General features: G+C 36.4%; 1 protein-coding gene across 1 annotated transcript; it reads right to left on the reverse strand.

The window, feature by feature from the left end:
* Positions 1–4,903: 4,903 nt before the first annotated feature.
* LOC132631634 (cytochrome b561 and DOMON domain-containing protein At3g07570-like) lies at positions 4,904–9,797 on the reverse strand. Its single transcript, XM_060347289.1, has 4 exons — positions 9,484–9,797; positions 8,773–9,175; positions 5,635–5,918; positions 4,904–5,300 (listed from the first exon to the last, which is right to left on the reverse strand). Exons 1-4 carry the CDS (start codon positions 9,664–9,666, stop codon positions 5,070–5,072), a joined length of 1,101 nt encoding a protein of 366 aa, XP_060203272.1. The 5' UTR covers positions 9,667–9,797; the 3' UTR covers positions 4,904–5,069.
* Between the last annotated feature and the right edge of the window lie 4,732 nt (positions 9,798–14,529).

Genomic DNA, 14,529 nt, shown 5'->3' on the forward strand with positions numbered 1-14,529 from the left:
TAAGCCCGTATATCTCATGTATAGTGCTTGTATGTCATTATGGGGTCATTCTCTGTCAAGTGCTCTTTATGTTATATTTAGATTGTCGTATGACGACCCTTCTGGCCCATTCACACAAGATAGTATGGTTATGTAGATAGGTATGTTGGTGCTTAATAAGTTAGGTTCAGGTGCCTGTCACGGCCCTCTGGTTGGGGTCGTGACAGTGCGACTCCTCTTTACTAGTTTTGGCTTTTCTAACAGTCTCCTCAGCTCTTTTAGTTGCGATCTTATCACTCTTGGTTGTTGCGATGTCATCGACTTTTACTTCCTTCACAATGTAGTTCTTTAAGTAAAACTTTACATCGACGAAGTGTGACTCAACCTCAGTAAATGGCTCATCATCAGCAACTATCTTCTTTTTGACACTGCCTTCGAGATACTTTAAACATTGATAATAGGATGAGGGGACAACTTTGTTCTCGTGTATCTACGCCCTGCCAAGTAACATATTGTACGAAGTCTTTGTGTCGATGACATGCATCCATGCACTTGAATGCAAATCTTCAATGGTGATATCTAATTTGATAGCACTTATGACCCTTTGCCCTCCTTGATTGAATCCTTGTATCATTAAGCGGCTTTCAGAAAGTTCTTCAGTTGTGATGCCAAGTTCCTTCATTGTGCGAATAGGAAGAATGTTAACTCGAGATCCATCATCTATCAATATTGTGTTTATCCTATGTTCGAGCACATGACCTACCATATACAAAGGACGACCTACCATATACAAAGGACGGTTGTGTAGCGTTTCACCAAGTAGAAGATCGTCATCCGTTAATGTGAGTTTTGTATCACATGCGTGTACGTCTTGGAAAGAAGATTCAATAGGTTTTTCATATGACGATGGAGACAACGTTGATAGGCTTTCATTCTTTACTTCTTCTCTATCGGTATTGAAACATGACACCTCAATGTTTCCTAGAGCAGTCTTAGTGCAGAACCAACTTGGTAGGAATTCCTTCAAAGTCACAGGACGTCGTGGTTCCTGGTGGTAGTTCACCTCCACTTTTGCTTTCTTCAAAAGCTCAACTGATTTTTTCTTCCTTAGTCTTCTAATCATCATCTTCCTAGTTGGTTGTTTAGATGATTCTTTTGGTGGACTTGTTTTACAGCGTCTCCGCCTAGTCACCAGAATCTAACCTTCATCATCGGCTTCATCAACTTGGGTTTTATCTTCCTCCAATGGTCCTTCCTCATGTTCTTCAAAGCTGCATATCTGGACCAGATCGAGAGAATCGAGGTGATAGAGACTTGATTCGAACTTGCCTTCTCATCGTCAAGCAGAATCTTATTTTCATTAGCTAACTTCATAACTTTGTCTTTGAAGACAAAGCACTTTTCAAGAGGGTGAACCAAAAGCCAATGATACTTGTAATAGTTCGGGTCATTTGTTCTTCCAGCTTCATTGGGCCACTTCATCTCCTGTAACTCAATGAGTTTCAGCTCAAGTAGTTCATCAAAAATTCCAGGGATATTAGAATCTAGGAAGAGGTATCCTTTCTCTTGTATCTCCTTCAAGGTTGACTTTCGTCTTGCGTTGTCTTGAAAGGAAGTTGCTTTCATACTCTGCTTCTTGCTCACCTTCGTAGTAAACTTTATAGGCAAGACATTGATGTTCATGGATTCTTTGTTGTCATTCTTAGGAACGAACTTTCTCCATCTTTTGGGTTCCTGCTTATCCTTTCCTTTGTGAGGGTCGTAGACAGGCATTACTTCATTTCCAGTGGAAAACATGCTGAACTCCATGTCATGAACATGAGTAGCTAGTTCTTTAAAGGACTTTGGCTTAATTCCTTTGTAGTGAAGCCCAGTGCATTCCATGGATACCCATCTCTATCGTAGAAGCTTCACTGAGCCTATCTTTGCAGTTTAGACTTACATTTCTCCATCGATTGATGAAATCGATCACTGGTTCGTCCTTCCTCTGGTGAGTGCTTTTAAGTTCCACCATGATCATGCTGCGCCTAGTGCTATAAAAGTGATTGAGGAACTCCTGCTCTAGCTGCTCCCAACTATCAATAGAATTAGGCTCAAGATCAGTGTACTAGTCAAAAGGTTTCCCTTTGAGGAAGCGGACTAACTGCTTGACAAGATAGTCTCCTTAAGTCCCAGAGTTGTTTCATGTTTCAATAAAATGTGCAACATGTTGCTTCGGATTTCCCTTGCCCTCAAACTGCTGAAATTTGGGCGGTTGGTAACCAGTAGGCATCTTAAAGCTATCAATTCTTGTAGTGTACGACTTGGCGTAAGTAAAAGTAGACTTGGTAGAACCTTTGTACTTATCCTTGATAGTCCCTTTGATGGACTCCTTGATTCGGTCAAGTGGAATTATCCTTTCAGAAGAAACTGGAATTTCCTTGGTAGGCAGTGCTTGGTTTGCGCGAGGTTCAGTCTCTTATGCTTCTGGACCCTTCCTAGGTGCATGGTTGGATTCTCATTCCATTAATCCATCCATCTTGTCCATCAACTTTTCAATCTGAGCATCTTGATTTTGCACATGCTTGGCCAAGGCGTCAATTACCTTTGTCAAGTTTGCTAGTGTCTCCTCCATGGATGAAGCATTAGTTACCACCGTTTGCATGATTGTTGGGGATGTTGGAGAATAGAATGGATTATCGCATAAGTTGATCTTTGACTGGCCTACTTCATGTGGCGTGAGTGGAGAGGATCCATCACTTGAAGCATCATCATCTTCCTTCATGGCAGAGTTCTTGGATCCAGAGAGATCAAGTAGAACTAGAGTCTTCTTAATCTTTTCAGCAATGCTGCTTCCTCCCTCCGATGCATCGGTAAAGGATCTTGCTCCTTTTGAAGATGAAGATATGAAAACAGGAGTTGATGCGGAACACTTGGAGTGCTCGTTGTCCCAGCGTGCTTGCTTTGCTCCTCGTAACTGGCCCCATGCTTCCAAAGGTAATTTCGAGGATGCTTTCCACATCAGCAGAGAACTTGGAGTCAACAACCTTAGAGGAAGTTGATTCTAAGTTGATCTTCTTTGAGGCCATTTTGATGTTGGTAAACTTTGATAATCGAAAGGTTGATATGAGAGGTAGAGATTGTCCCATTGGGCATGCCAAAATTTGTAGACCATAAATTCGCGTCGAGAAAATAATAATCAGGACAGGAAAATATCGCAACAATTGTTATATTTGATTTCAAATATGAGTGTTACAATCTCTATGATTCCTCTGATTCATTTTTTCAACAATAAATTCAAGGGTTTTTGAGCTTGATCTTGAACTTGATGGATTTGATCTTGACTTGTACTTGAATTCAAGGGCTTTTGAGCTTGATCTTGAACTTGTGCTTGGATTCAAGGCCTTGAATCTTCGTCTTGATCTCTAGAACTTCTAGAGAAATACTTGAGTTCTTGAACGCTTTTGGCTTGTAGAGAAATTTGCAGCGTTTGATCCATGAGCTTTCTCTAGCTTCTTGTTAGAATTTATGATCCCTTTTTTGAATTATGAGACCCCTATTTATAGTTATAGGATAGAGGAGTTGGGATAAGGACGAACTCCTTTTGACCAATCAAATTGAAGCTGACATGACGATATTTAATTGGTCGGAACATGTCACTTGAACACGTGACACATTTTCATTGGCCTTTGATTTGTCTAGGCATGCTGTGTCATTTTGACATGTGACATGATCCTATTGGCTCTTTAATTTGACTTGGCGTGCCACATTATCTGAGACGTGGCACCAATTTGGGCCACTAGGAAAATGACATCTTGGGCTTAGCAAAGTGGGCTCATTATTTATAGCCCAAATTAATGGACTAGCCCAACAATATTGGGTCATTAATCAAATCCATGTTTATTGGACTTAAATAATTAATTTAATTATATTAGCCCATAATATTTATTTGGACTAATATATCTTGAATTTAAGATAATCCAAATATCTTGTGGATTTAAATTTAATAAAATATCATTGTCCACAGTATAGTAACAAACTTAGATTTTTTATATATACTAAATAAGTCTAAAATTGGAGCATTAAAATATTCTACTATCAGTGACGAATTGTACATACTATTGATATGACTAGTTACTGCAACGATTTTGTATCTAGCTTTAGTCATAGTAAGGCAAATAAGTTTTGAATCATGACGAGGAAATGGTTAACTCTATTGGAGCTCATTTGCTCCCTTTGTTCTATTAATCTGAATACAAAAAACACATACTTATGAGCGCTTGTATAAGACTATTCTAGTTGTTAAATAAAGTAGTATAAGAATAGGAGAAATAAGTCTAAAATTGGAGCATTAATATATTCTACTATTAGTGACGAATTGTACATACTATAGATATGACTAGTTACTGCAACGATTTTGTATCTAGCTTTAGTCATAGTAAGGCAAATATGTTTTGAATCATGACAAGGAAATAGTAACTCTAGTGGAGTTCATTTGTTCTATTAATCTGAATACAAAAAACGCATACTTATGAGCGCTTGTATAAGACTATTCTAGTTGTTAAATAATGTAGTATAAGAATGGGAGATTTTGCAATTAGTATTCTCTATTTCAAGTTGAAGTTGGAATAATGGATAAAATAGTAAAACAAACATTAATTTGCAACCACTATCTCAATATCTGCAAATGATCTTGGGTTTGAGATTATGGCCAAACGCTTAGAGCTGGATAAAGTTAATATTGAGATAGACTTTGAACTTTGATAATGGAAGGGTGATTATATTTTTCCAAGAATTTGGTGCTAGATAAAAACTTACGTTGTTTCAAATGTTTCTGGATCTTTTTATTGTCCTCAGTAAATTGAAAAGAGCACATAAGAAAACAACATTATCATCATCATTCCCCACCTATCATTTCAGTTTTGTCGCCAAAAGATATCTACCGTTGTTTAGCTACATATAAAATTTTAATTTAACATAGTATAAAGACCTTTTTGGTTGATATGTAAAAGAATATCTGTTTGTTGAAGAAATATGAACAAGAATACAAAGCAAAATCCTCATAATAATAAAATAAATACATGACTTGAGCACGAATATAGAAGAGATATCTATTTTTTCATCCACATCCTTATTTCTAGAATGACAGCAGTGATGAAGAATACAATTAGAGTAACAGCAAAACCAACATTCCAAGCAGTGCCTGCATCTCCTAAATGGATTCCATAGAAAATATTCCCTGCTGCCAAAAGTATCAAAACCCTTCCCAGTGTGTAATGGTACCAATTCCAATATTTTCTTACTTTTGATTCCTTCCCTGGTCGAGCCAAAAATGCAATAACCTAACAATGTGAAAAACACCAAAATAAATACCAAGAAAAGTTGTAACAACGCAACCACCTATGTAAGATTTCACAACACAAATAGGCTAGTTTTCTAGAGGTATTTTGACACGTTGAATCCCCCGTGTCAAGATTTTGTCTGGGTTGAAAGCTCCCCCGTCCATATTGCAGGGATCAAAGGCAAATAAGACGCGATTTGCTATTTGCTAACGACAAGAGTATCGATAGGCAAAAAGTATATATAATGGATGATGATTTTAAAACATTGAGTAGTAAAAGAGGGATAAATTTGATCATTTTCATTTATAAAAATCGAGGAAGTAGACGAAGCAACCTGCAAGCAACCAAGAACGAGAATGAAGATGCCAAGGGTTTTGTGTCTATCAACATCAACGCCAAGACGATCTTCGAGAACAAAACCACAGATAATAGCCGCAAATCCAAGGAGAAAGCCAAGTGATTGAATGGTGATGTGAGAGTAAAACCATATTGGATCATATTGCCTCAAGTATCTAGCTACCATGGCCCCAATTGGTATCAGAATACCCCAGCCGAACATGTTTAGGAGTCCATGAGTTCTCCTCAGATTTGCATAAGGGCTCTTTGATTCACTTTGTCCTGTTGGACAACAACACAAGCATAGAAAATTAAAATTAGGATCTCAATTTACAGTTTAATTTTTCTCAGCTTTGTCTTACAAAAATATGTAAATAAGTTTAATAGCGACATTTCAAGTTGGAGTTGAATTGGGAAAAGTCCTCCAAATTGGTACAGCTTAGAATAACAAGCACGTTCATTGCAGGTTTTTATATAAGGTAGTAAGATATTCAAGGGTTGGTTGTAAATCAGATCCATTGTACTGTATTAAATGAGTATGCCTTCTCCCACTTGGAAGTTGGAACTACGATTAAAAGGTTGACTATTAAAACATTGACACAAACAAGACTACAGGAGTACAACTCATTCCGACCCTGAAACTAAATTCAGTTGCAATTCAATGGATGTGACTATGTGAGTTGTAGTCTGATGATTGTATATCTACTCTACATTACTTTAAGTGCAAGATTGAATACCCCTAAAAAATTCCCATTTCCTACTTGAATTTCCCTCCCCAGCTATTCTCACATGCTGCTGGTATCCCCAAAAAACATTTTAAAAGGAAAGTTTGAAAGATTCTCACTTCTTGAAGTTAACGGTGATGTCAGGTTAGCTTGAGACACATCACATATTTAATACCTCTCACCAATATAGCTAAATGTTGAATTTGGTCTCCGTATATGATTTTGGGCAATCCTCACGTTATCAGCTAGATTTTGAGGTTGAATTAGATCCGAAGTCCATTTTCTTATCAGTAGTAACTATAGGTATGAGAATCAATCACCTAGTTTGTCTCTCTTAAAATTTGAATCCTAATCTTCATAGTTCTTACCCATTTCATTTACTGCGAGGCCACACTTATAAGTGTAAATGTCTATTAATCAAAATACTCCAGAGTTCCAAGTCTCCAATAATCAAACTATTTTCTCTACCAACAAATTTGCAAGTGGAAGCATGTTGAATATTATAATTGTATTCTATACATAGTACTTAGGAGTAGTTGATAAAGTAGTTGGTGACTGCCGATAAACTAATAAACTGCTTCCTTCTCTCTTACTCTCTCTCGGGCATCTTCTAGCAAAAAAAAAAAAAAACACACACACACAACACGCGTTCATCACTTGCTGTGTAGACCCTTACCCACCCCTTTGGTTACACCCTTGACAGTGGACTTTTTGTAAACTAAAAACAATAATATATCTTTTTTTAAAAACTGACTGAAAAAGAAGAGTATCACATGAATTGAGAGCAATATAACCAGATAAACTAACCAATTATACAACTGAGTGCTATGGTTCTCTCTCTTTGACATTTGTCACAAACTTATTATAAAAAAACTTGGCATTACGGAAGCAAGGGAAAAAATGTATTAGTAAGAATTAAGAAATAACAAAGGAGAGATTTCCTAGAAATGCTAGTCTTGAATTTATTTAACCCCTCCACCTGATTTACTAGGACAATTTTTTTACCGATGCTCAATTTTCAACAATTTTATTAAAAAACTAAATTGGATAAAATTAACTCATTTTCAAATTAACTATCAAAAATCTAGGAAGTAAATGAGAATTACAATAATTTGTAATCTCAAATCAAACAGCAGACGAATACTTATTCAGAATTTTAATTTAATCTCGAGAAGCAAAAAGAAACAAATATTTCCAGAGGTGTTTGTTCATGCATACTATTCCCAGAAAACTTTGCATCATATTGGATGTGTGTCTTTTTCTCAAGTTATTTTTTTCTTTTTTTTTTTATGACATAAGAACCCGCACTAGGCAAGCCCCGTGTGACGAAGGGTAACAATTGCTTTAAAAAAACTCAGATGCTTCGACCCGCATTGAATGCTGGGTCACTCGTTGAAGATAAAAGTACATCGAACCCATATGAAGTTTTACCATGAGCGGATTGTATCCATTGAGCAAATATAGGTTCAATCAAGACTCTCTCTTTAGCCCTATGTCTCTTACCCCTAGGAGGTCTTCCTCCATTAGCAGGTTTTTTTTTTAAAAACTCTATTTATTCTGGTGTGAATGGCAGGCAGGCCTATATTTCTTGGTTTTAATAGGACTCCTTAAAGTGAATATTCATTGAGAAGAAATATGATATTAAGTAAACGAAAGGGTAATTGTAGGAAAAAAATCTTTATTTTTAGATCTTCTTCCCCTTACTCTTTAATATCATCGTAATTTTTCTCAAACTTTAATTTATAGCATCAGTCACTAAATAAATTTTTGTAAAAAAAATATAGACTTGTAATAAAAAGGATTTCAAATGCCAAAAAAGAAATGAAAAAGAATATTTACCATTCAAATTGAAAATGAAAATAAAAGAATATTGACACTATTTACAATCACTGTTTAATAATATTTGTACTAGAATTGGTATTAGAATTGTGATGAATCAAAATAAGTGAATGTTTTTCGAAATATTGGATATTTTGATAGCAAAGGAGTAACTCATTCAATATTGCCTAAGTATAAAAAATAAAAATAAAATTATGTCCACTATTTCCATATCTTTTGTTTCCTCTTGATAACTATATTTATGCAAAGGTAAATAGTAACTATTTTGTTTTAAAAAGATAGGAGTTTGTAGAATCTTTTGTGATACGTAGGTAAAGTTAGAGTATTTTCCCATTATAAAAAATAATTTAAGAACTTTGGTACAATAAAATTAAAATTGAGTTACCATCCACGAAATTAAATTTTTTTTTCCTTATGAAAGTTTGTGTCAAAGAAGTTATCTTGAGAAAAAAACATATTAAAAAAAGAAGGGGCCAAGTTTCAAAATTGAGAACATGTACTTAACTACTCTCGAATTCTGAAACAAAGAATTAATCAAAATCTGAAGCAAAATTGAAAAAATAAAGACCGACCTGAATTATAATCCAAGAAGGTGGAGGTATGTTCTCGATGTTCAGACAACTGATAGTTGACCGGAGAAGGTAGCCTTCCGGTAGGGCCAAGAGAGTAAATTAACCTATTACTGGGCATTTCAGTGTTCAATTGAAAAGCCATATAAATCCTTGAATTCTCAGCTACAACTGATGATGTCATATTCACTAGTTCAAGATTCCCCTGATCTGGCATAACTTCTGGTGGCGATTGTCCTCCAAGAAAATACCTCTTCATTGTGGCAGACCCATCGTTGCTTACCCACCCCACTATTGCACTTGACCCCACCATTTTCCCATCTTTTGAAAATCCCATACCTATGAATGAATTCGAATTCGGCGCTGAGAGAACGAAACTCCACACTTTTGTATCCGTCTGCATATACTGCACCAACAAATTTTATTAGCAGAATTGATAAGAGGGTAAGCACTCTCCACCTCCAATCTTAAGGTTGTGGATTCGAGTCAAAAAGGGTAAGCTGCCAAGTTACAAAACTGCAAATTTTTACAACAACATAACCAGTGAAATATCATAAAGTGGGGTCTGGGAGGGTATACTGTACGCAGACCTTATCTCTATAGAGAGATATAGAGGTTGTTTCCAATAAACACCGGGCAAAATTGCGAATATTTATTAGCAGAATTTTGTTACCTTCAAAAATATTTAGTAAAGGGGGGTTTTAGTTTACTTACTCTGAGAATATAGCCTTGTGCATCCCATACTGAAACACAGAGAAAAGAAGTAGTATCAAAGAGAGGTTTGTTTTTGAGGTTAAGATTGGAGGTACATGAATCTGTGCCTTGACTATTTATTTGGGAACTGAATATTTGGAGGAAGATGAAGGAAAAAGCAAAAAAGTTGGAACATGTCTTCATCTCTCTTTCTCTGTTTTCTTTTGTGAAAATACTATGAATGAAACAGGGGAGTAATGATTTTTAGTGAAAGGAGAGAGGGGATGAAGTAGTTGACCCTAGTGATTTGTTTATTGGGTGCGGGCATTGGACTATGGAGTATAATATTGGGGAACTTATTAACACGTTTGTTATGAAATATAGAATGGATGTCTACTACACAAATATAATGTTTCTTCCATTATCTTTGACCATATTAATGGTTCTTCCATTATCTTCCATCATATTAATGGTTCTTCCATTATCTCATATATTGAATGCATATGTAGCACTATAAATAGAGGCATAAGTTTTCATATGTAATGTACTTGAAACACATTTTGGAAGAATAATAAAATCTCTCCTCTTTGTCACTCTATGTTTATAGTTTTCATCCTTTAATATTATTACTCTTTTAGCTTCATTTTATAACACGTTATCAGCACGAGACTCTGCCGTTTCGAGCAAATACTTTAAAAGCCTCGAAGGTATTGACTTTCTATTTCCCTTTACGAATGGCAAATCTTACTAAACGTGAATTTGTAGCCTTAGATATATCCGGCAATAGCTATATGTCTTGGATTCTTGATGCCGAAATTCACCTTAATGCGATGGGTCTGGCAGACACCATCAAAGATAAAAATGAGGCATCAAACCAAGACCGTGCCAAGGCAATGATATTCCTTCGCCATCACCTTGATGAGGACTTGAAAATGGAATATTTCACTGTTAAAGATCCTCTTACTCTGTGGAATAATTTAAAAGATAGATATGACCACCTGAAGATGGTCATACTTCCACAAGCACGTTTTGATTGGCTCCATTTAAGGCTACAAGATTTTAAATCTATTAAAGCATATAATTCTGCCATGTTTAAAATTATTTCTCAGTTGAAATTATGTGGTGAAAATATCACTGATCATGATATGCTGGAGAAAACATTCTCCACTTTTCCTGCCTCGAGTATGCTCCTGCAGCAGCAATACCGAGAAATGAAGTTCAAGAAATATTCTGATCTAATCGCACATCTTCTAGTGGTTGAACAACATAATGAATTATTAATGAAAAATCATGAAAGCCGACCCACTAGTACTGCCCCATTCCCTGAAGTGAATGAGGCAAATTTTCGCCATTCTAGGCGTGGAAGAGGTCGTGGCCCCAGTCGTGGTCATGGCGTGGTCAAGGAAGAAATTTTAATCATGATTCTCGTCTTGCACCAAATAATACCCTTCACCACCAGCAGTGTAAAAGGAAGGATGAAAAGTATGAAACTGGGCAAAAGAAAAATTCAGAAAATAAATGCTTCCGATGTGGAGGAAAGGGGCACTGGTCACGTACCTGTCGTACGCCAAAGCACCTAATTATGTTGTATCAAGCCTCTCTCAAAAGGGCAGAAAAGGATGCCGAAGCAAATTTTATTTCTGAAGATAATGTTGAGCCCATGCATCTAGATGTGGCAGATTTCTTTGAACTCCCTGAAGGAAAAATAGATCATTTGATCGGTGATGGATCTGTAAAAACTTAGATATTTCATACGTGTCGTTTGTATGTGGTTATGTTTCCATGTTTATGTAAATGAAGTGTGTGTAATGCTTTGTTTAAATAGTAATATATGTAATAAAATGTGTGTAATGCTTTGCCTAATCATAATATCTACTTCGATATTCACTTTATCTATTATTTCATTTTGAACAATCTATGGAAATTCCTCAAATTTTATTTGGATCAATGACCAATCATGAAGATATTTGTGTGATTGATAGTGGAACAACACATGCCATATTCAAAGATGAGAAATATTTTTCTCACTTGCATAGAAAAAGGGAAAATATTAATACAATTTCTGGCAATTCGAAATTGATTGAAGGCTCCGGAAGAGCTACTATATTTCTGACTAAGGGGACGAAACTTGTTATAGAAGATGCATTATTCTCTTCTAAATCCCCAAGAAACTTGTTAAGTTTCAAAGATATCCGTCGTAATGGATATCACGCTGAGACATTAAACGAAATAAATGATGAATATCTTGCCATTACAAAGAATGTCTCCGGCCAGAAATATGTTTTGGAGAAATTGCCAACTTTGTCTTCTGGTCTGTATTATGCAAAAATTAGTACAATTGAAACACACTCGATCGTAAACCAGAAGTTTAATGATTCAAGTACTTTTATGCTTTGGCATGACCGAATAGGCCACCCTGGATCAATAATGATGAGACGAATTATTGAAAATTCAAATGGGCATCCACTTAAGAACCTGAAGATTCTTGAAAGTGGTGAATTTTCATGTGCTGCTTGTTATCAGGGTAAGTTGATAGCTAAGCCATCACCAATGAAAGTTGACATTGAATCCCCTGCTTTTCTAGAACGTATACATGGGGATATATGTGGACCTATTCATCCACCTTGTGGGTCATTCAGATATTTTATGGTCCTAATAGACGCATCTTCAAAATGGTCTCATGTGTGCCTCCTATCGCCTCGAAACCTGGCGTTTGCGAAATTATTGGCACAAATAATACGCTTAAGGGCACAGTGTCCGGATTATCCATTAAGGCTATACGCCTCGATAATGCCGGAGAATTTACGTCTCAATCTTTTGATGATTATTGTTTATCAGTTGGGATAAAAGTTGAACATCCTATAGCACATGTTCATACCCAAAATGGCCTTGCTGAGTCATTTATTAAACGACTACAATTGATAGCAAGACCACTACTTATGAAAACACGGTTGCCCACTACCATCTGGGGACATGCTATCTTACATGCAACATCTCTTATTCGTCTCAGACCGACTCATTATAATAAATACTCCCCGTCACAATTAGTATTTGGTCATGAACCAAATATTGCTCATCTCTGAATCTTTGGCTGTGCTGTATATGTGCCTGTAGCACCACCACAGCGTACTAAGATGGGCCCCCAAAGAAGGTTAGGTATATATGTTGGGTTTGAATCACCCTCTATTATTCGCTATCTTGAGCCATTGACGGGAGATTTATTCACTGCCCGATTTGCAGATTGTCGATTTGATGAAACAAATTTTCCACAATTAGGGGGAGAGAGAAAAGAAATCAAAAGAGAAATTGTGTGGAAAGTTCCATCACTATCTCATTTTGATCCACGTGCCCCCATATGTGAACAGGAGATCCAGAAGATCATTCACTTGCAAAAGATAGAAAATCAAATGCCAGACGCATTTACTGATTTGAAAAGGATAACTAAGTCACATATCCCTGCAGAGAATGTGCCTATCCGAATTGATGTCCCAAAGGGAAAATCTACTAGTGTCATAGCCTCTGAATCTCATGCACGCCTGAAGCGTGGTAGGCCATTGGGTTCTAAGGATAAAAATCCTAGAAAAAGAAACACCAAAAATGATCAAAATGACACTATGAAAGAATATCATGAAGATATTCAAGATCTGACTAATCCTGATACTCCTGAAAATATTAGGGAACCCGAGACTCAAGTAAATAAAGAACTATCATTGAGTTCTTCTGGTGATGGGATAAATTTTAATCGATCGAAGATTATGGTGGATAATGTTTTTGCATATAATGTTGCACTAAATATTATGAAAGACATTGACAATCAGGAACCGCAATTTGTCGAAGAATGTCGACGAAGATATGATTGGCCAAAATGGCAAGAGGCGGTTCAATCATAATTGAATTCACTTGCCAAACGTGAGGTTTTTGGACCTATAGTCCAAACGTCTAATGGTGTGAAACCAATTGGCCATAAATGGGTTTTTGTGCGAAAAAGGAATGAGAGAAATGAAATTGTGAGATACAAGGCACGCCTTGTTGCACAAGGATTCTCTCAACGACCCGGTATCGACTATGAAGAAACATATTCACCTGTTATGGATGGCATAACATTTCGATATCTTATCATTTTAGCTGTACATGAAAACCTTGAAATACATCTGATGGATGTGGTTATAGCTTACCTTTATGGCTCACTTGATAATGAAGTCTATATGAAAATTCCTGAAGGATTTAAAATGCCTGAAGCAATTAACTCAAAGTCTCGGGAGATGTATTCAATCAGATTACAAAGATCGTTGTATGGTCTAAAATAATCAGGGTGCATGTGGTACAATCGCCTCAGTGAATACTTGGTAAAAGAAGGTTATATATATGATGTCATTTGTCCATGTGTTTTTATTAAGAAAACAAAATCAGAGTTCGTTATAATCGCTGTCTATGTTGATGACATAAACCTAATTGGAACTCCAGAAGAGCTCCAAAAGGCGATTGAATATTTAAAGAAAGAAGTTGAGATGAAAGATCTGGGAAAAGCAAAACTTTGTCTTGGTTTGCAGATTGAACATTTGACAGATGGGATCTTTATCCATCAATCTGCTTATACCGAAAAGGTTTTAAAACGATTTTACATGGACAATGCACATCCTTTAAGTACTCCAATGGTTGTTCGCTCACTTGAAGTGAGTAAAGATCCGTTCCGACCTCAAGAAGAAAATGAAGAGCTTCTTGGTCCTGAAGTACCATATCTTAGTGCAATTGGTGCACTTATGTATCTTGCTAACGCTACAAGACCTGACATAGCGTTCTCTGTTAATTTGCTAGCAAGATATAGCTCCTCTCCTACACGAAGACATTGGAACGAAGTTAAGCATATATTGCGATATTTGAAGGGAACTAGCGATATGGGTCTGTTTTATACTAACAAAGGTAGTACAGATCTTGTTGGTTATGCAGATGCAGGTTATTTATCTGATCCACAGAAAGCTCGATCTCAAACAGGCTATCTGTTTACATGCGGAGGTACTGCTATATCATGGCGATCCACAAAGCAGTCCATTGTTGCTACTTCTTCAA

This window comes from Lycium barbarum, chromosome 3 (assembly GCF_019175385.1).
Source record: "Lycium barbarum isolate Lr01 chromosome 3, ASM1917538v2, whole genome shotgun sequence".
In the NCBI taxonomy this organism is placed as follows: Eukaryota; Viridiplantae; Streptophyta; class Magnoliopsida; order Solanales; family Solanaceae; genus Lycium; species Lycium barbarum.